General features: G+C 35.7%; 1 protein-coding gene across 7 annotated transcripts in view; it reads right to left on the reverse strand.

The window, feature by feature from the left end:
* Positions 1 to 23,706, reverse strand: part of DDHD1 (DDHD domain containing 1) — a 110,871-nt gene that overhangs the window by 34,703 nt on the left and 52,462 nt on the right. For 4 of the 7 annotated variants that reach the window (XM_077909332.1, XM_077909333.1, XM_077909330.1 and 1 more), the window contains 3 exons: positions 18,492 to 18,620; positions 17,284 to 17,431; positions 2,572 to 2,678 (listed from right to left, as the gene is read on the reverse strand). In XM_077909332.1, the coding sequence (XP_077765458.1) occupies positions 2,572 to 2,678; positions 17,284 to 17,431; positions 18,492 to 18,620 (384 nt within the window). Of the gene's footprint in view, positions 1 to 2,571; positions 2,679 to 17,283; positions 17,432 to 18,491; positions 18,621 to 20,522; positions 20,625 to 23,706 lie in introns of all 7 variants that reach the window. The other 3 variants (XM_077909329.1, XM_077909327.1, XM_077909326.1) reach the window with 1 other exon arrangement.

Below are 23,706 nucleotides of genomic sequence, written 5' to 3' on the forward strand. Positions count from 1 at the left end.
AATACAGTATAGCACTGTAAATGCAGTTTCTCTTCCTTATGATTTTTTTTTTAATTGTATTTATTTATTCATGAGAGACATACACACACAGAGAGAGAGAGAGAGAGAGGGGGCGGGGGGCAGGGACACAGGCAAAGGGAGAAGCAGGCTCCATGCAGGGAGCCCCACATGGGACTTGATCCTAGGTCTCCAGGATCACACCCTGGGCTGAAGGTGGTGCTAAACCACTGAGCTACCCGGGTTGCCCTCTTATGATTTCCTAAATAACACTTCCTTTTCTCTAGCTAACTTTACTCAGAATACAGTATATAAGCACATAACATAAAACATTTGTTAATTGACTATGTTATTAATAAGGCTTCTGGTCAACAGTAGGCAATTAGTCATTAAGATTTTGAAAAGTCAAAAGTTATACGCAAATTTTGATTGTGTGTGGGGTGGTCAGTGCCCCCATCGCCACACATATTTTGTTCAAGGACCAACTGTAATAAGAAACATGTTTGGTCTTTGTCTGGTTCTTGGCACAGGATTCCTAAAACCCTCATAATTTCCTGAGGGGTGAAAGAAGTATCTTTTATTATTCATAATAAGCCTCTTTCAACTGCACCTGAGTTTGTGTTAGTAAGGTGATTCTTGGAGGATGGGGGCTGATTCACAGAGAAACCAATCATGTGAAATCATGTGACTAGAGGGTTGAACTTTTTGTACCATCCCCTGACCTCTGTAAAGGTCTTGAGATTGATCTTGAGGTCAATTGCCAATGATTTAATCAATTGTGTCTACATAGCAGAACCTCCATAAAAACTCTAAACAACAACAGGGTCTCGGGAGCCTCCAGACTGGCAAACCCATGTTAGTACTGGAAGGAAGGCGCACTTGGACAAGATATGAAATTACTGTATCCCTTCCCCATACCTTGCTCTACATAGCTCTTCACCTGGCTTTTTATTGCAGCCTTTCTTAACACTCTTTCAAATTAGTAAATGTGTTTTAAACTAGTGAATCTAAGTAAATGCTTCCTTAAGTTTTGCGAGCCATTTTGTGAATCTGGTAAGTTATTGAATCTTAGGATGGAGTCACAGGGACCCCTTCCCTGTGAATTTATAGCTAGTCCGTCAGAAGTACTAGTGACAATCTGGAATGTCTGACTACATCTGAAGTGGGGGGGGGCAGTCTTGGGGACTGAGTCCTTAATCCGACTGCACTCTCTCTGGAGAGTTTGTGACAGAACTGAGTTAAATTACAGGACACCCAGGATGGAGAAATGGTTGGTATGGGGAAAAACCTTCATACTTTTGGTATCAGAAGTATTGAGAATAGGGCAGCCCCGGTGGCGCTGCGGTTTAGCGCCACCTGTAGCCCGGGGTGTGATCCTGGAGACCCGGGATGAGTCCCACATCAGGCTCCCTGCATGGGCCTGCTTCTCCCTCTGCCTGTGTCTCTGCCTCTCTCTCTCTCTCTCTGAATTAAAAAAAAAAAAAAAAAAAAAAGTATTGAGAATAGAGAGAAACAGTGGTGCTTTAACTTTAGTTTTTCTCACTCACTATCATGCCTTTGATAGTCTATCACAGTAGTTTAAACCTTATAGAATATTAGATATTCAGTTTTATTAAATGTTAATTCAACCATGTTGTCTACATTCTTGAGTAGCCTGAAAAATTTATCTGGGTAAATGGGAAAAGTCCAAAAGATAGTGTTTCTACACTAGAACCTTATATATGAGCTCCTGCTGCTGAGAAGTCTTCTTTGGTCACTAGTATTTTTTTTTTTCAACTCGTTAAAACTTTGGATACTATCTTGATTTATAAGCTATAACTGACAAAGTAGGTATATTTCACAAAAATATGCGAAATTAAATGAGAAACTCCATGCAAAATGAACTATGGAGTGCCAGGCACATAGTATAAGCTCCACTAATGATATCGTGTCTAGAACACTCATTTTCCAGATTATGCAAATCACCAACTGAAACATGCTATTCTAATGGTTTAAATATTAAAAGGTCACAACTTTGTGCATATTTTAGCTAACACCTCTTTATAAGGAAGCAAACAAAAATGATTTTATTTAAACAAACATACTGTATAATTTCCCTATGCTAGATTATAATTCACCAGCCCAGAGAATGCAGGAACCACTAAAAGGAAACCAAAAACCTGAGATTTTATCTTCCAAATATAGGAAAAGAAAACTATTAGAAAGAAAATGTAAGCTCAAATGGAACTGTGGACAACAAATGTTTTTAGTGTCAACAAATCACTTTCTCTCAAAAACTTTAGACAGTATTTTGTTCCCTCCACATGCTCCCCACCACGCCCCCAAATCCCCAATCTACAGAAGCCATGCACAAAAACTGGGCTACCTATGAAACCTATATGGTGATCCGAATCAACATATGACAATTATTTTAAAAATCAACAACAACAACAAAAAAAATCAACAGATTTTCTTAAATAATCTAGAACAAAGACTGAGTATACCTCAAGACAACTAAATGAAAGACACTTTGTTCCCAACAACCAACACTTCGTTGCTAGTGGCTAAATCATTTAAGTTCTAAACAAACTTTACCTCCATCAAGAGTAAGTTTTGATCGCCACTCAACAGGCAGAAATTCAACATGTGTTGCATGGTTGGAAAAATGCCTTTCTTCAATTTTTCTTGCAGCTTCTCTCATCCTAAAAAAAAAAAATAAAAACAAAAACATGTTATCAGAGAAACTTCTTCTATGTATTTATATGGTATAAAATGTCTTTAATCATACCACTTCCACTTGCTTCTAACTTTATCCTATTATGTTTCAATTATTGTTACACCATGCAATGGTTCATAACAGTAGGAAACCTTCATTTCAAATCTATTTCCCTAAACTTCTCATCTATGATTTCAAATATTATAAGCTTTCACATTATATCCTAAATAACTATACATAAAATCTTTGGTAGAAGGCAGCCCAGGTGGCTCAGTGGTTTAGCGCCGCCTTCAGCCCAGGGCGTGATCCTGGAGACCGGGGATCGAGTCCCACGTCGGGCTCCCTGCATGGAGCCTGCTTCTCCGTCTGCCTCTGTCTCTCATGAATAAAAAAATAAAATCTCAAAATTAAAAAAATAAATAAATAAAAATCTTTGGTAGAGAGAACAGTACAATGAAGACTTCCTATGCTATCATCCTGCTCCAAATATTAGCAAGTCATGACCTGTCCTATTTCATCTATTCCTCCACTCATCTTCCCCATAATATGAATTTTTAAGTTTTATTTTAAAAATTAAGATAGGGATCCCTGGGTGGCGCAGTGGTTTGGCGCCTGCCTTTGGCCCAGGGCGCGATCCTGGAGACCCGGGATCGAATCCCACATCGGGCTCCCGGTGCATGGAGCCTGCTTCTCCCTCTGCCTGTGTCTCTGCCTCTCTCTCTCTCTCTGTGAGACTATCATAAATAAATAAAAAAATTAAAAAAAATTAAAAATTAAAAATAAAATAAAAATTAAGATAGAGGGATCCCTGGATGGCTCAGCAGTTTAGCACCTGCCTTTGGCCCAGGGCGTGATCCTGGGGTCCCGGGATCGAGTCCCACGTTAGGTTCCCTGCATGAAGCCTGCTTCTCCCTCTGCTTGTGTCTCTGCCTCTCTTTCTCTCTTTCTATTGTGAATAAATAAATAAAATCTTTTAAAAAATAAATAAAAATTAAGATAGAGCAAATTTTTTTTTTTCCTTTTTGGGGTCAGTGGTATAGATTCACGATTAGTACCACCACAATTAAGATACAGTCTAGTTCTATTATTCCCCCAAATTCCCTCACAAGAACCCTTTATAGAGCACCCTTCCCCCATATTTTAAAGAAAATCCCAGACATCACATCATCTCATCTGTAACTTGTTTAGTAGCTATTTCTAAACATAAGGAAAACATAACCTATTCAGAGCTATTATCATACCAAATTTTTAACAATTCTTTAATTTCAGCAAATACGTGGCTCAGTGGTCCCATTTCCCCAGTTAGACTAGACATGCTATTTTGTAACATAAAATATATCTTTCATTTGTTTGAATTGAGCTCGAAATACAATGGTTTCCCCTTTATATGTGGGATACATTCCAAAACTCCTAGTGGACGCCTGAAACTACAGATAGTACTGAACCCTATATGTTCTGTTTTTTCCAATACATATACACCTATGATAGTTTAATTTATAAAGTAGGTATAGTGAGAGCTTAGTAACAATAATCAAACAGAACAATTATAACAATTAAGTTATATATATGTGGTTTCTCCCTCAAAATCTTACTGCATTGTATTCATCCTTCTGCTTCTTATGATAACATATGAGATGATAAAATGCCTATGTGGTGAGATGAAGTGAGGTGAATGACACGGGCACTGTGAGGCAGCGTTAGGCTACTATTATCTGCTTCCAGATGCAGTTGACACCAGTTAACTGACATCATGGAGAATGAAACTGCAGATATGATGGGGGACTACTGTATAGTCCATGCACTGTAAGTGGTGGATATCTCTCTCATGTATCTTTTAATCTATTGGTTCCTTTCTCTCCTTTTTTTGGGGGGGGGGGGTTTGGTTTTCTAATTTATTTTTGTCCTGTAGAGTTCTTCAGAGTCTGACTTTTAATGATTGCAATTCCATGGTATTGTTTAACATGTTCTTTGTCCTCTACTTCCCATAATTTGTTAGTGAGATATGAGGCTTGATCAGATTCAAGTTCCACTGTTTTGGCAAGACTACTAACTCCATAGGTGCATATATCTGTGTTGGTCTCTTTTTGGTGATGCTAGCAGTTATGACAATCATTGCTTAGATTGATTTATTATGGTTCCATCACTCCTTGTTTACAAAGCTTATACTTCTAGAAAGAGAAATTTCCTCGTATCGAATACTTGGTTGTTTTGTAGTACAACTCTCTCCTTTTTTTGGTCAGTAAATATCTTCAAGTTGGCTTCTCTTTTGTTTTGTTTTGTTTCTGTGGCTTCTGTCTCCTTTTGACACAACCTGAGTCTTTTCTTTTGAAGAGTTTTTATTTAATTATTTTTATTTAATTATTTTAAAAAATATTTTATTTTTATTTAATTACTTTTTAAAAGATTTTATTTATTCATGAGAGACACACAGAGAAAGGCAGGAACATGGGCAGAGGCACAAGCAGGCTCCTTGCAGGAAGCCTGATACTTGATCCCTGGAGCGGGGATCAGGCCCTGAAAGTAGACGCTCAATTGCTGAGCTACCCAGGCATCCCAGTTTGGTGGCTCTTTCGTTTGTTCAGAGTTGTGCAATTATCACCACTATCTAATTTTAGAACTTACATATCCCCAAAAGAAACAATGTAGTCACAACGTTCACTCCCCATGTTTCCTCTCCCTAAGCCCTGGTGATCATGAATCCACTTTCTGACTCTATGGATCTGCCTATTCTGGATATTTAATATAAATGGAATCATATGTATGTGGCTTTTGTGTCTGGCTTCTTTCACTTAGTATGTTTCAAGGTTCATCCATGTGGTATCATGAATCAGTACTTCACTGCTTTTTATAGCTGAATAATATTCTACTGTATGAATATACTTTTACTTATCCATCCATCAGCTAATGAATATTCTATTTTTGGGACAATGATGTATAATGTTGCTCTGAATATTCTTTAACAGGTTTTTGTGTAGATATGTTTTCAATTCTCCTGGGTATATACCTAGGAGTGGAATTATACTGGCTTGTATGCTAACTCTACATAATTTTTTGAAAAAGTACTAAACTATTTTCCAAAGCAGTTGTACTACTTTACAATCCCACCAGCAACATGAGGGTTCTAATTTTTAAACGTCCTCATTAACATTTATTATTTTCCATCTTTTTTGTAAGAGTCAACCTAGCAGGTGTAGAGAGTGGCATCTCATCGTGGTTACAAATTGCATCTTCCTAACCTCTAATGATATTGAACATTTTTTCAGTGTTTATGTGCCATTGTATATTTTATCTGGACAAATGTTTGTTCAAATCTTTTTCCTATTTTAAAAAATTGAACTTTTTAAATAAGCATTCTTTATACAGGCTAGATTCTTCTCAAATTACAATTTTTTTTTTTTTTTTCAAATTACAATTTTTTAAAAAAGATTTTATTTGTTCATTCATGAGAGACACACACACAGAGAGATAGAGGCAGAGACACAGGCAGAGAGAGAAGCAGGCTCCATCCCGGGTCTCCAGGATCAGGCCCTGGGGAGAAGGCGGCGCTAAACCACTAGGCCACCTGGGCTGCCCTCAAATTACAATTTGTAATCCCCCCATTCTGTGGGTTGTCTTCACCTTCCTGATAATGTCCTTTGAAGAACAAAAGTTTTAACTTTTGCTAAAGTTCAACTTATCTCTTTTTTCCTCTGTGGCTTCTATTTTTGATGTTGGATCTTAGAAACCATTGCCTAATCCAAGGTCACAAAGATATACTCCTACGTTTTAAGAGTTTATAGTTTTGGCTCTTATATTTTAGCCTCTGATTTTGAATTAATTTTTGTATATGTGTGAGGTAGAGGTTTGATTTCATTCTTTTGCAAATATCCAGGTGTCCCAGCACCATTTGTTAAAAGGCTATTCTTGGGACACCCGGGTGGCTTAGTCAGGTAGATGTCCAACTCTAGATCTCGGTGATGTGAGTTCAAGCCCTGCATTGGGCTCCATGCCCAGTATGGAGTCTACTTTTTTTTTTTTTTAAAGATTTTATTCATTTATTCAAGAGAGAGAGAGAGAGAGAGAGAGAGAGAGGTGCACAGACACAGGCAGAGGGAGAAGTAGGCCCAAAGGAGGGAGCCTGACGAGGGACTTGATCCTGGGTCTCCAGGATAACACCCTGGGCTGAAGGCGGCGCTAAACCACTGAGCCACCCAGGCTGCCCTGGAGTCTACTTTTTTAAAAAAGGTTATTATTTCCTTAATGAATTATTTCAGCACTTCCATTGAAAAATCAATTGAACACTAAATTCTATTCCATTCATCTTGCTTTGTAGTAAGTTATGAAATTGGGAAGTCTAAGTCTTCAGTCTTTGTTCTTTTTCAAGATTGTTTTGGCTGTTCTGAGTTCCTTGAATTTCCACAAGGATTTGAGGATCAACGTGTCAATTTCTGCATAAGCACAGATAGGTCTTTAATAGGAATGTGCTGAGTTTGGAGATCAATTTGGGAAGTACTGCAATCTTAACATTAAATCTTTTAATCCACAAATGAAGGCAGTCATTTTCACTTATATTTAGGTCTGCTCAATTTCTTTCAAAGGTATATTCTAGTTTTTAGTGTACAAATCTTATATTTCTCTTGTTAAACTTATTGCTAGGTAGGTTATTCTTTTTGATACTTAGTAAAATGGAAATGCTTTTTTTCTTTTTTTTATAAAGTAAACTCCCCCCAACCTGAGTCTTGAACTCATAACCTTGGGATCAAGAGTCATACATTCTTGACTGAGCCAGCCAGGTGCCCCTGGAAATGCTATCTTAATTTTCAGATTGTTCATTGATAGTATGTAAATACAATTTGTTTTTGCATCTGATCTTGTATCCTATAACTTTGCTGAGTTCATTTATCAGCTGTAATAGTTTTTCTGTGTATATGTATAGATTCCCTAGTATTCTCTCTCTATAAGATCTTATTATGTGGGCAGCCCAGGTAGCTCAGCAGTTTAGCGCCGCCATCAGCCCAGGGCCTGATCCTGGAGACCCGGGATCGAGTTCCGCATCGGGCTCCCTGCATGGAGCCTGCTTCTCTCTGCCTCTGTCTGTCTGTCATAAATAAATAAAATCTTAAAAAAAAAAAAAAAAGATCGATCTTATCTGCAAACAGAGATCATTTTATTTCTTCATTTATAATCTGGAACTTTTTAATTTCTTTTTCTTGTCTAACAGCCCTGGCTGAAACCTACAGTATAATGTTGAACAGAATTGAGAGATGTCGTCCCAGTTTTGTTTTTGATCTTGAGGAAAAGCTTTCAGGTTTTTAAAGTATAATTTTAGTCAGGGGCTTGTAGATATCTTTTCTCAGATTGTGGAAATTCCCTTCTCTCCCACTAGTTTCCTGAGTGTTTTCATTATGAAAGGGTGTTAAATTTTGTTAATGCATCAAAAACCACATGATGTGTTTTTTTCCCTTTGTTCTATTACCCTTGATTGATCTTTAAAAATATGTTGAATCAACCTTGCATTCCTGGGATAAATCTCACTTGATAGTAGTGTGTATCATCTTTACATGCTGTTGATGGATTCAGTTTGTTGAGGATTTTTGTGTCCATAATGAATACTAATTTGTAATTTGTATTCGTAAAGGATATTGACCTATAGTGTTTTTTTCTCCTTATGACATTTTTGTCTGGTTTTGGCATTAGGGCAATACTGGCCTCAAAGGATAAGTTGGTAAGTCTTCTTGACTCTTAACTTTTCTGAGTTTGTGAAGAATTGATACTCTTTCAATGTTTTGCAGATTTTGCTAATGAAGTCATCTGGTCCTGAGCCTTTTCATTTTTTCAGAAGTTTTTGGATTATTATTTTTTTAAAGATCTTACATATTTATTTATGAGAGACACAGAGAGAGAGAGAGAGGCAGAGATATAAGCAGAGGGACGAGAAGCAGGCTTCGTGCAGGAAGCCTGATGTAGAACCTGATTCTGGGACCCTGGGATCATGCCTTGAGCCAAAGGCAGACAGAACGCTCAACCACTGAGCCACCCAGGTGTCCCTGATTATTAATTCAAATACTTTACTTGTTAATGGTCAATTTAGATTTTCTCTATCTTCTTACTGACCACCAGATCAGTTTGTGAGTGTGTATCTCTCTAGGAATTTGTCCATTTCATCTATGGTATCTAATTTGTTGGCATAGAATTATGCACAGTATTCCCCTATAATCCTTTTGATTTCGATAAGGTAATTATTTCCCTCTTTGATTCATCTTTTCAAATGTTTAGTTTTAACAAGTATAAGAATGTATAAAGAAAGACCACACTTTAAGGTTTCTAATATTATCCTACCCATAAATTCATGTTTGATGGCTGTAGAGTTCTTACGTAGTTCATTATGATATAATAATTAGAATTATCTGACCAAAATGTAAAAACTGGTGGGGCTGAGAAACTCTGAGTTATAATCTCAGGAAAATACTGCATTTGACTAAAGTACTGTGGTCTCCTACAGTAAATTTACATAATCCTCCACTCTGCAGGATCACTATCCTAGTTCTCAAATGGTCACATATTTAGATACTAATTAGGCAAGCAGGTATGTCTCCTAAATCACTTGGTTGTAATTAATTGCAATGATTCAAAAAAGGAAAGAAAGAGAAAGATAAAAGAAAATAGTAAGGAATGGAGGAAGGAAGGGGATAAGGAAGGGAAGAGGGAGAAGAGAGGGCAGGGACGGAGGAAGGGAGAGAGATTGGCTATGCCTCCAGATTTGCCTTACTAAAAATGGTAAAATATTTCCTAAATATATGGGTCTTGACTACATGAGAAACCCTGAGACCAATGTAGAACAGAGAAAACAACAAAACAGGAATGATTAAAAAACATTATGATATAGCACAGGCTACAACCCATGAATGTACAGCTACAAGGCTCCACACAAAGTTGCGTCTTGCTATAAGCTTATTAAGCTTCATCGTTCCTCTGTAGGCAATGAATGCTTGCTTAGTTGATATTTTGAAAGAGAGAGAGAGAGAGAAATTAATAGGACCTAAGAATTACTGTCCAATTAAAGATCATTAAATAGCTCTGAAAAAATAAAGCTTTATAATTCTCAATTTAAAAAAATCAATTGATAACACAAATTGGTTTTAAGATATATATAGGAAAGGATGAAAATAGAAAATGAAAACAATTGACAAGGTACACCCTTTACACAAGAAAGCAAGGCCCAAAAGTGTATATGCCACCTTTGTGTGAAAAAATTTGCATTGCTGAAAGAAATTTTAGAAAAATATAAAACAAATGAATAACATTGCTATAAGACACAAGGACAGAAGACAATGGGGGATGATGGAGAGAGGAATGGGAGTCAGACTTCTCATTCTGCACATTTTTATACTTTGTAAACCATGTGAATATATTTCCTATTCAAAAAATAAATTTTGTTGACAATCTGGTTTGCTGTTGTTCTTCCATTTTTTTCTGTGCTTACAGCTTGATGCCTTTCTTCTTTAAAAATTCCTTTGTGGGGACCCTGTTAAAGAAAGAGGAAGCCAAAAGAAATAATCCACAAAAACAGGGATTGAAAAGATATTACAATGACACTAAATTCATATCTTTCAATAGTTACTCTGAATGGGAATGGGCTAAGTGATCCCATCAAAAGACCCAGGGTATCAGAATGGATAAAAAAGCAAGACCCATCTATTTGCTGTCTACAAGAGACTCATTTGAGACCTAAGGATACCTCCAGCCTGAAAATGAAAGTTGGAGAACCACTTACCATTTAAATGGTCCTCAAAAGAAAGCAGGGGTAGCGATCATCATATCAGATAAATTAAAGTTTATCACAAAGACTGTAGTAAGAGATGAAGAGGGACACTATATCATACTTAAAGGGTCTATCCAACAAGACCTAACAATCATGAATATTTATGCCCCTAATGTGGGAGCTACCAAGTATATCAATCAATCAATAACCAAAGTAAAGACATACTTAGATAATAATACAATAATAGTAGGAGACCTCAACACAGCACTTGCTGCAAATGACAGATATTTCAGGCACAACATCACCAAAGAAACAAGAGCTTTAAATGATACACTGGACCAGATGGATTTCACACATATATACAGAACTTTCCATCCGAACGCACTGAATACATATTCTTCTGGGTGCACATGGAACCTTCTCCAGAATAGACCACATATGGGGTCACAAATCAGGACTCAACTGATACCAAAAGATTGGGAATGTCCCCTACATATTTTCAGATCACAATGCTTTGAAACTAGAACTCAATCACAAGAAGAAATTTGGAAGAAACTCAAACATGTGGAGGTTAAAGAGCATCCTGCTAAAAGATGAATGGGTCAACCAGGAAATTAGAGAAGAATTAAAAAGATTCATGGAAACTAAAGAAAATGAAGACACAACCAAAATCTTTGGGATACAGCAAAAGCAGTCCTAAGAGGGAAATACATTGCAATACAAGCATCCCTCAAAAAACTGGAAAAAACTCAAATACACAAGCTAACCTCGCACCTAAAGGAACTGGAGAAAGAACAGCAAATAAAACCAACACCAAGAAGGAGAGTGAATAAAGATTTGAGCAGAACTCAATGAAATAGAGACAGGAAGAACTGTGGAACAGATCAATAAAACCAGGAGATGGTTCTTTGAAAGAATTAAGATAGATAAACCATTAGCCAGCCTTATTAAAAAAGAGAAAAGACTCACATTAATAAAATCATGAATGAAAAAGGAGAGATTACAACCACTACCAAGGAAATACAAATAATTTTAAAAACGTATTATGAGCAGCTATGTGCCAATAAATTAGGCAATCTAGAAGAAATGAATGCATTTCTGGAAAACCACAAATTACCAAACCTGGAACAGGAAGAAATAGAAAACCTGAACAGGCCAATAACCAAGGAGGAATTGAAGCAGTCATCAAACACCTCTCAAGACACAAAAGTCCAGGGTCAGATGGCTTCCCAGGGGAATTCTATCAAACGTTTAAAGAAGAAACAATACCTACTCTACAAAAGCTGTTCTGAAAGCTAGAAAGGGACAGAATACTTCCAAAATACTTCCAAATACAGAATACTTCCAAACTCGTTTTATGAGGCCAGCATCACCTTAATTCCAAAATCAGACAAAGACCCCACCAAAAAGGAGGATTAGAGACCAATATCCCTGATGAACACAGATGCAAAAATTCTCAACAAGATACTAGCCAATGGATCCAAGAGCACATTAAGAAGATTATTCACCATGACCAAGTGGAATTTATCGCGGGGATCCAACGTGGGTTCAACACTGGTAAAACAATCTACCTGACATATTATATCAACAAGAGAAAAAACAAGAACCATATGATCCTCTCAGTAGATGCAGAGAAAGCATTTGACAAAATACAGCATCCATTCCTGATCAAAACTCTTCAGAGTGTAGGGTTAGAGGGAACATTCCTCAGCATCTTAAAACCCATCTACAAAAAGCCCATCAAATATCATTCTCAATGGGGAAACACTGAGAGCCTTTCCCCTAAGATCACGAACACGACAGGGATGTCCACTCTCATCACTGCTATTCAACATAGTACCAGCAGTCCTAGCCTCAGCAATCAGACAACAAAAAGAAATAAAAGGCATTGAAACTGGCAAAGAAGAAGTCAAACTCTCCCTCTTTGCAGATAACATGATACTGTACATGGAAAAACCAAAAGACTACATCCCAAGACTGCTAGAACTCCTACAGCAATTCGGCAATGTGCCGGGATACAAAATCAATGCCCAGAAATCAGTGGCATTTCTATACACTAACAATGAGACTGAAGAAAGAGAAATTAAGGATTCAATCCCAGTTATAATTGCACCCAGTTATAAGCCTAAGATACTTAGGAATAAACCTAACCAAGAGGTAAAGGATCTATGTCCTAAAAACTACAGAACACTGCTGAAAGAAATTGAGTACACAAAGAGATGGAAAAATATTCCATGCTCATGGCATGGAAGAATATTGTGAAAATGTCAATGCTACCCAGGGCAATTTTCACATTTAATGCAATCCCCTTATCAAAATACCATGGAGTTTCTTCAGAGAGTTGGAACAAATAATCTTAAGATTTGTGTGGAATCAGAAAAGACCCCGAATAGCCAGGGGAATATTGAAAAAGAAAACCAGAGATGGGGACATCACAATGCTGGATTTCAAGTTGTATCACAAAGCTGTAATCATCAAGACAGCATGGTACAAAAACAGACACAAAGATCAATGGAACAGAATAGAGAACCCAGAAATGGGCCCTCAACTCTATGGTCAACTAATATTTGACAAAGCAAGAAAGACTATCCATTGGGAAAAAGACAGTCTCTTCAATAAACGGTGCTGGGAAAATTGGACAGCCACGTGCAGAAGAATGAAACTATTCTCTTACACCAGACACAAAGATAAACTCAAAATGGATGAAAAATCTAAATGTGAGACAAGAACCCACAAAAATCCTAGAGAACACAGGCAATACCCTTTTTCAACTTGGCCACAGCAACTTCTTGCAAGATACAGCTATGAAGGCAAGGGAAACAAAAGCAAAAATGAATTATTGGGACTTCATCAAGATAAAAAGCTTCTGCACAGCAAAAAAAACAGTCAACAAAACTAAAAGACAACCTACAGAATGGGAGAAGATATTTGCAAATAACCTATCAGATAAAGGGCTAGTATCCAAGATCTATAAAGAACTTATTAAACTCAACAGCAAAGAAACAAACAATCCAATCATTAAAATGGGCAAAAGACATGAACAGAAATTTCACCAAAGAAGACATAGACATGGCCAACAAGCACATGAGAAAATGCTCCACATCACTGGCCATCAGGGAAATATAAATCAAAACCACAATGAGATACCACTTTACAACAGTGAGAATGGTGAAAATTAACAAGACAGGTAACAGCAAATGTTGGAGAGGATGTGGAGAAAGGGGAACCCTCTTGCACTGTTGGTGGGAATGTGAACTGGTACAGCCACTCTGGAAAACTGTGTGGAGGTTCCTCAAAGAATTAAAAATAGAGCTACCCTACGACCCAGCAATTGCGCTGCTGGGGATTTACCCCAAAGATAAAGATGCAGTGAAAGACCAAGACTCCTGCACCCCAATGTTTATAGTAACAATGTTCACAGTAGCCAAACTGTGGAAGGAGCCTCAGTGTCCACAAAAGATGAATGGATAAAGATGTAGTCTATATATACAATGGAATATTACTCAGCCATTAGAAATGACGAATAGGGAATCCTGGGTGGCTCAGCAGTTTGGCGCCTGCCTTTGGCCCAGGGCGTGATCCTGAAGTCCCAGAATCAAGTCCCGCATCAGTCTCCCTGCATGGAGCCTGCTTCCCCCTCTGCCTCTCTCTGTCTCTCATGAATAAATAAATAAATTCTTAAAAAAAAAAAAAAAAGACAAATACCCATCATTTGCTTCAACGTGGATAGAACTGGAGGGTATTATACTGAGTGAAGTGAGTCAATCGGAGGACAAACATCATATGGTTTCATTCATAAAGGGAATATAAAAAGTAGTGAAAGGGATTATAGGGGAAAGGAGAGAAAACGAGTGGGAAAAATTAGAGAGGGTGACAGAACATGAGAGACTCCTAACTCTGGGAAATGAACAAAGGGTAGTGGAAAGGGAGGTGATGGAGGGATGGGGTGACTGGCACCGAGGGGGCGCTTGACTGGATGAGCATTGGGTGTTATAAGTTGGCAAATCGAACTCCAATAGAAAAATATACAAAAATTTTAAAAAATTAAAATTCCTTTGCTATCATTTTTAATTAAGTTTCAAGAGGGAATAAGATTAGCTTAAGAGTTAAATCTACCAGGTTCTAGAAAGTCTTTATACTCTGCTAAAATTTTAGCACGGTATTAGCATATAAATTCAGTGAAGATTTACCTTATAATAAAGTGCCACAAAAAGTAAATCCAATTTCAGATACAGTCATCCATTTCAGTAAACCAGTTCTGATATTCCTAGAAGTTGTCTATAAACTTTCTTCTCAACCCACATCAATCACTAAAATAAGGTGAAGGATAAACACCTAGCTCTAGGATTCTAAAAACATGATTTCAAAGATCCTCAGAGAACAAAACGTTGCCAGCAGGGTGGAGTCTGATAACCCTTTATACTACTTTGTTCATTTCAACTACAGTCTCACAAATACAAACAAGATTCAGAAGGGCAGTGACCAGGATGGAGTTAATTTTACTCTTTCTCTAGTTTTGGACAGCTAACTTAGGAATGAATGGTAGAAAGCAGGGAAAGGATTATGAAATTCTCTGGATTTTCCATTAAGCTGAATTCCTTTTTGTTTATTTTCTATCAATTACTAATTTATGTGGGGAGTTTTCCATCAAATTAACCTGTCTCTGAAGGAATAATGCCAATTCTCTATAGCCAACAATTTTTTTTTTTTTTTTTTTAAGATTTGAGAGATAGTCAAGTCAGTCAGCAGGAGGGGCAGAGGGAAAGAATCCAAGGAGACTCAGCACTGAGTGTGGAGCCTGACATGAGGCTCAATCCCACGACCCTGACATTGTCATTGGAGTGGAAACCAAGGGTTGGACACACAACCAAATGTACCACCCAGGTGCCCTGGCAGATACTTTGTTTTTTTGAGCCACTCTGGATTCATTCATCCTATTTCCAATATTAGCTCTTGATTTTTATCTGTGGCTCTACCTCTCCCTATAATTATGATGAAGCCAATTTCCATCTGATTGTGGGAAATGACAAGTTCAGCAGATCAGACCCTGTATAGCAGCATGTGTAGATTCAGGTAGCTGGATGTGACACCACTGGTCACTGAAATGCCTAAACCAACTGGGACTTATGGAAAAAGGGCTTATTCTTCTTGAAGTTGAACACAATATAAACCATATCTGGAATCAGATGTCTAAGTATAGCTCAAAAATGAAGGAAAGCAGAGTAGATAGACACTGAATTCTGGATTCTCATGACTGGCAAATCTTAGGTTTAGAATTCTCAGTTTTATGAATTACTAAATCTTCCTTTTGGGTTAAGCCTTTATGGTTAGGTCTTCCCTCAGGTACACCCAAAATATGCAAGCCGGTACCTTCCCATTTATCAATAGTTCCAGAGAAAACATGCCATTAAACCTATTTCTCGGGTTCCTAAATATCCAAGCAAAAGATCAGCATTTTAACAAAAATGTATATATATGAAGTAATGTGCAACTCAACAAAAAATAAAGTCAGAATCAGAGGGAAGAGATTTGTGTAATAAAAGTTATGAAGATTGACCAAAATTTCGGTGGCTTGGCAGTATCTGACAAAGTTTTTAAAAGCTGAACTGTACTTTTACTTTAATCCATTAGTTGGCATTAAGAGATTACAATAAAAAGTGAAAACAAATGCAACGTTGCACTATTATTATTTGATAAGGACAAAATTCTTGGTATCACATAGTATTTGCTAAGGACTGAAGAAATACATTTACTTGAAGCCTCAGAACCAGATAAAGTATGCTCTGAATCAACAACTGATCTGTTTTCATCACATCATAAATATGATTAGATTTTCTTTTTTTTTTTTTTTTAAGATTTTATTTATTTATTTACTTATGAGTGACATAGAGAGAGGCAGAGATATAGGCAGAGGAAGAAGCAGGCTCCACGCAGGGAGCCTGATGTAGAACTCGATCCCAACCCTGGGATCACACCCACAGCCAAAGGCAGACACCCAACCACTGAGCCACACAGGCATCCCTCTTTTTTTTTTTTTTTTGTTTAATTTGAAGTAGGCTCCACGCCTAACACGGGGCTTGAACTCATCACCCTGAGATCGAGAGTGGCATGCTCTACAAACTGAGCCATGCAGGCACCCCAGATTAGATTTTTCTTCATACTGGTGCTAGGTTAAGGCCAAATTTTAGGTGAAACTTTTTAACCCTAACATTTGCTTTCAAAATACAGTCCTTAATGTTTTTTAAACACAAATACAAACATCCTCCACCTCCATAACATGATGGAGTTTTTAGAATAAAGATATGAATAGAAGTAAATTAATGAGGTAAACAATGTACCTGGTGTATTGGTAAACACCCACCTTGTCTGAGTAAAATTTAGAGTCTGGTTCCCTCTTGTAGTAATTAATTGGCCAGGTTAAACTGCTGACCGGCAATTTAAATAATTCCTAGGTTCTTCATAATCATGAAACTTTGCAATTATTCTGTTTCTGCAGTTCAGAGAGCAAGATACAAATTGAAAACTAAACGTTCTTCTTTGCTTTCAATCTTAGTTTAATGTAAATCAATAAGTTAAAAACACTTTATCCTTCACCTTCTCAATGCGGTGGGGGAAAAAACTCAAATATTATCATCACCATCATCTGGACATAGCACTCCAAATTCTGGTCCAGAATTTCCATCTATAATGTAGGTATTACAGTGCTCAGTTCGGCAGCACATATATAAAGTAGGTATTACAGTAACTGGCATTGAAGAAACGTGTGGTGGAAAGATTAAACTCTGTTACACTCCAGACACAAGTTTGGACTATTAGACTAGATGAAGAATGTATTCATCAAAGAACTCACATGGCTGTATTTTTGATAATTCTTCCTTGGTCCATTTTCTGCCCAATGCCATGCACGACAAATACAATGTGGGTAGTCTGTGATGGCTTATCTTCTAATGTGGCTTCTTCTACATAACCTCTATGAAGTCTGGTCCCACTGCTTGATGCTGTAGAAAAATTATGATTCTAAGTTTACTATTTATTCCAGAAACAACATTTTGACAATATATATTGAAAGAAATAATAAAGTAAAAGGGATATTAAGAAAAAAAAAACACAAAACAAAAAAGAAAAAAGAAAAAAATTCACTGGGTTGGGTGGGGATGAAATTTGTAAGATAATGTATCTTGACTGGCTCAGATACAAAGTTCTTAACTGGACATGACACCAAAGTCAGAAACCACAGGAAAAAGAAAAGGAAGGAAGAAAGGACGGACTGAACACAAAAGTTTAAACAGTTCTCTATCAAAAAAATACCATGAAGCATAGATAAAAGATGAATCACAAGCTGGGAAAAATTTTGCAAAATATATGCATAATTAGCTAATTACTGAGGTACAAAGGAGGGCTTACTAATCAAAAAGTGAGAAGACAACCATTCAAATAGCAGAACAGGCTAAAGATACAAGATAATTCACAAGACAAATATAAATGACTAGTAAACAAAGAATATACTCAAGCACATCTGTTATCAAAGAAATCACAACAAAAGATGGAATAGCAAAAAAATACCAGACTTAACAAAAATTTCTGAGAATTTATTAATAATGCTCTCACATCTTCCTCAGGTATCATTTCCTCTTTTCTTCCCTTTAGTCACACTTCTTGAAAGAGTTGTCTATTCTCACTGCCTCTATTTCTTCACCTACCTAGACTTCAAATCCACTCATGACTTCCATTTCACTAAACCCAACAGAAAATTTTAGCTTTCACCTTTAATTGCCATGTTTTATTTTCACATCACTGCCTGAGGTTTGACTGCTCTTGTGTTTCTAGAAGTATAAAAGATATTAATCCTGCCAGATCAGTCTAAATATATGATTATCACTGATAAGTACATGTGAATTTAGTCACCTTAATAAAGTTTCATTTAATAGGGCAGTAACTGTCACTAAATTTAAAACATCTTTAAAATATTCTAAAAGTAGAATTTGAATAGCCTATTTTGAATATAAGAGAAAAAGATTCTACAAATTTTGACAAAGCATAGTAACACTTAACAATTACCTTTAGAAAATCCCAGTTTTTGGGTAACTGTCCTTGCAATTTTAGAAGTTGTTGCATCACTATAAAGATACACTTCATCCATACTGTGCCAGTCAACGTGATTTCGACTCAATTTGAAACTATGAACAGCTGTTGCAAAAAGGAAAAATTAATTTGAAGGTCTCTTATTTATAAGTGTGAATAATTATAATACACAGATTTTTGAATCCATATCTGAACTGAGCTCAATAAAAAACTATTCTGCTGAAACACACATTGATATGAAGCAAGTAATACAGGGACTTTATCTTATAAATGATTAACCATGCTACAGGGAATGTCAACTTGTTAGAAGAACACAGAATAACTGGCTTAACCACCATAATTTTAACCTCTAACATGTAATTAATATGTTTTGATTATTAAAGAATTGCTTTCCCAGATGATATAACTGTTTCTTAGGTCTGAGTCCTCAATACCTTTGACATAGAAACTTAAGTTTCTTTTCTTCTGTGGATTTTATTTTTGGATCTGTGAAAATTTCACTCAGTGCAGATAAAACAAGACTAAGGGGAAAAAATTATCTTTAAACTGGGAAGAGAACAATCTAATTATTAGAATATATGGTAGTTTTGAAATAGATATGAAGACCAATTATCATTGGATATTGCTCACCATAACAGAAATCCAAAGTTAAAAGATGTTTTAATAAGAAATCAAAGAAATTTTTTTCTACTATAATGTTTAAATCAGTATGGTTACTGCATTTCTATAACTAAGATATGCCTGGTAAAAATAAGCTAAAAAACAAACCCAAAAAACCCACAAACCTCTATGCTCAAAAAATACATATAAGCTGTCTGAGGCAGGTACTAATGTCTTGATCATTTTGCACCACTAACACCAAACACAGTGTCCTAGCACAGAGCCTGACATGTATCACTAATTTAGTAATGCTTGCAGAAGCAATAGATTAAAAGAACTGTCATAACGTATTCATCCATTCATAACTTGCTAATTCTTATAATCCTGAATGCCTTAAACTTTCCTCTCTCTGTATCTCTGGAATAGAGGTGAGAAAAAAATCCACATATCCATCTTAAGGTGCATAGAAAACTATGCACCTTAAAACTGCTATGCCTGATTTATTTAAAACAAATCCTCTTTAAACAAAATATTATCTCCCATTATATATAAAGACTCTGAGGTACAAAGAGATTAAATGACTTGCCATAAAGCAAATTACCAGCAGAACCTAACTATTCTGATTTGAAGCTGGGTTGAAAATAACCTCAAGTTAAACGTGAAAGGTTATATAGCCCTGGCCAAGATCTAAGATCAAAGTCATTTTTATGAAAACCTATTTCCTACTAGAACACATAGAAAAGTAAATCCTTTCTGGGAAATTGTTCTTGATTACAAATCCAATTTCAAAAATGTATGAAAAACCAATTTATATTTCATTTATCTGTCAGGATACATTACTAACATTGAACATAGACCAAGATGCAATTAATGTGACAAACAATAATATCTTCAATTTAAAAAAAACCAAAAACCAAAAAAACATCTACGATGTACAAACTCAGCTTTTTTTTTTAATAAAAGAACTTTTTGTAAATTAGGAAAATCTTTTTCAAGAGTTTAATAATTTACTTTTCTATGTCTGATCCAAACCACTATTTTATGCTTTTTAATCTAATGTTTCTAAACCACATCTATGTTAAAATAGTTTTGAGCGACATATGCTTAAAACATTGAAACTACGGGACCAAGATATTAAGAGAATAGTGTTAAGCCAACGAATTTTGTTCCTCTTCAAATCATCCACAAACTGTTTTAAAGTAAAACATCTTAATATTGGTAAACATCTTATTACTGGACCACATATATTATTTACAAATGTTTATATCCCTTATAATCAAGTAACTCTAAACAAAATAGCACAACGGACACATTTCTAAAAAACTAGTAATTTCTATGCTTTAAATACTGAATACTATAAGCCAGGGAGTATAACTACATGGAGAAATGAAACTACAGTTACTGTACCTTGAGAACGCTTTCGCTTAAGACCTGCCGCATCTGAACTCTCCTTATATCCTCTCCATTTGAACAGAGAAGGGAGGGAGAAGGGAGGGAGGTGGTAGGCAACTAAGAAAGCAAAAACACTGAGCTTCAAAGTAAATTGTAAATGAGGTTTGCCATTTTGCCTTTTTGTTGTATTAACTTTAAAAAAAGGAGTTGTATTTGACAAACATTATTCCAAATGTTTATGTATATAATTTTCTAATTAAAAATCAGTGAAGCAAAATAGTAGTTTAATAATGTTTATCAAATATATGCTCTACTTTTATTGAATGAAAAAAGGCAAATGATACTCAAATTTTATCAGACAACTATGTGATCATCACATTTAATGTCTCTGCACAGACAGAATAAAAAAATAGGTCATGGTATTTTTGTATGCATAAGGGATTTATAAGCCCCATCTTTACAATACTAAGGTTATTTACTCTCACCAAATTAGTTGACAGTTGATGTGCAAATTAAGAAGGCAACAAATAACATTTTAAACATCTAATGCAGTTTTCCTGAGAAAATATCATAGTATACATTCCACTAGATGCCTTCTATTACTGAAGTGTATAATGGAAGCTTCCCACAGAAACAAAATCTTTTCACAACTCTGTTTGATTTGCTAAAAGAATTATAAAATGAAACTTTTGCCAAAGTAAATCAAATTGGAAGCTCTTTAACTGATCAGTGATAAAATAATGAAAAAAAAAAAGTCACTAGTAACAATGTATGCTGTGACATCTTGTAAACATGCAACAGACAACATAAAGCCAGACACAGCCTTTGGCAAATCAGTAAATAACCTTAAAATCAACACTTTCCCTGTGGAACATTGTTAGTTATGTATCAGTAAATTTCTTTACATTTTAAATAAGCAGTTATTTAAAAATCCACTTGAAATTGAACCTTACAAATCAGTTTCTTTTTCTTTTCTTTTTTTACAGATCAGTTTTTAACAGTTCAGGAAATGAACCATAGAACCTTTATGACTTAGTTCAAATTTATGTTCTAAAACATTTGCTTTTTCATCCTCACTCCCTTCTACATTAATGTGACATTCAAAGGTTAAATACTGCTCCAATATGAATATTTAATTCCTGTTGTGCAGTACCAGAAATGGTTTAAAAATCTGTTGTATGTACAGATGAAAAGGTAACTGAGAAATGCTTACAAGGCACTTAATAATTACAACTATGTAATTAGAAGGCTATAGACTAGGATTAAAAACTGGGTTGGAACATTAGTAAAAACACTTCATTGTTACAAAGGGCTGGAAAATGATAACTGGGTTGGAAAATTATAACTGAAACAATTTTCTTCATTAAAGTTTCTTCTCTGGGGTGCCTTCTGATCAGTTATTGAGGAGTAGAATGTACATTTGCAGGAAACATTTTTAAACAAAAAATTCATTAGGAAAAAGCTAAATATCAAAGTAGATCAAATTGGCATGAATTTGAGACTTTATTACTCAAAGAAACAAAACCTAGGTTTTATATATACACTAGTAAAACATGAACTAAATCCATATTTACTAAAAGAAAACTAAAAATAATAAAAAGTCATTAATAAAAATGTATACTTTGACATTTTGTAAACATGAAACAGCCAACAGAAAGCCAGACAGACTTGATATTTGGCAAATCAGCAGAAAACCTTGAAGTCAACATTTTTCTTGTCAAATATTGCTGGTTATAATATATCAATACATTTCTTTACATTTTAAATAATTATTTAAAAATCCACTTGAAATTCATATGGACCATTTGACTACACTTCAAAATTATGCAAACACTTTCAGAAAGCTAGTCAAGATATAAAAAAGAAAGGCTTTCTTTTTTAAATAAACAGTATAATTTAGGGATTAAAAGAGACAAATATCCCAAAATACTAAAAAGAGAGAAGTACACTTATTTAAAACATCTTCACAAAATTAGACTTGGTTCTTTACCTTTCTCTCAAATCAAATTCCTATTTTCACTTGAAAGTCACTTGCTGTATTTGTCACAATATCCCATAGCACAGTTAGAAAGCTTAATTATTTTCAACCCAAAGCATAGAATTAGGGGTACTATTATAAGCACAGTACAAAGTATTTACTATCAATCCAAACAGGGATCACCACTAAATGAAATTCAAGTGCTAGAAAGCATTACTAAATTTTTCCTTTTATGTTAGCAACAATATGCACAAACCCAAAACTGTTAACTTATTAAATGCTAACATTTAATTAAAATGTTATTTTATATACTAAAGCCTTCCATAGCAATGAAAAAGATCTAAAGTACTATAGCATTTCCAATAAATGTCCCTACTAATCCTGTTTCTTAAAGAGATTTTCTTCATTATATAATTCTGAAAGCAAAAGAATATCAAAAAAGGGGGTCGTTGATGACATAGAAATCCCCAGAACAACTCAATGACTTCTCCCTTTCTAAAAGCTGGTAACCTGGATAATCTCACCTTTAGGGAAAGCAGGTCTGCACATCTCAAACATGCCAACTGTAACCAGAAAATGCCTAGCAACCTTCTTGGATCTCAGAGAGATTAAATTAGGTAAATTTATAAAAAGTAATAACTAAGAGCTAGAAGATGGGGAATTCTCTTAGTCACCAAAGAGGGAGAAAAAGGAAAGCAGGTTAGAAGGGATTAGCACCCTTGTAGCTCCTCTCACCTTTTTGACTTTTCAGTTTTATATTCACAGTTTGGGATATTCTTATTCAGTAACAGTGATAGGAATATACACTTTACATGCCAAATTGTTAAATGTTTGAAGTTCTTCAAGGTACACCAACACCTGTGATGTCACAGCACCCCAAATTAGCTTGAATGGTAACCTAGCCGAGACTCTTGTAGACAGCATATCAGTCAGGTTTTGCATTCTTAATATGTCAATCTTTGCCTTTTAATTGGAGCATTAGGGGATCCCTGGTGGCGCAGCGGTTTGGCGCCTGCCTTTGGCCCAGGGCGTGATCCTGGAGACCCGGGATCGAATCCCACATCGGGCTCCCGGTGCATGGAGCCTGCTTCTCCCTCTGCCTGTGTCTCTGCCTCTCTCTCTCTCTCTCTGTAACTATCATAAATAAATAAAAATTTAAAAAAATTAAAAAAAAAATAATTGGAGCATTAGTTCACTTACATTCACCATAATTATCAATAT

Source organism: Canis aureus, chromosome 9 (assembly GCF_053574225.1).
Source record: "Canis aureus isolate CA01 chromosome 9, VMU_Caureus_v.1.0, whole genome shotgun sequence".
Taxonomy (NCBI): domain Eukaryota; kingdom Metazoa; phylum Chordata; class Mammalia; order Carnivora; family Canidae; genus Canis; species Canis aureus.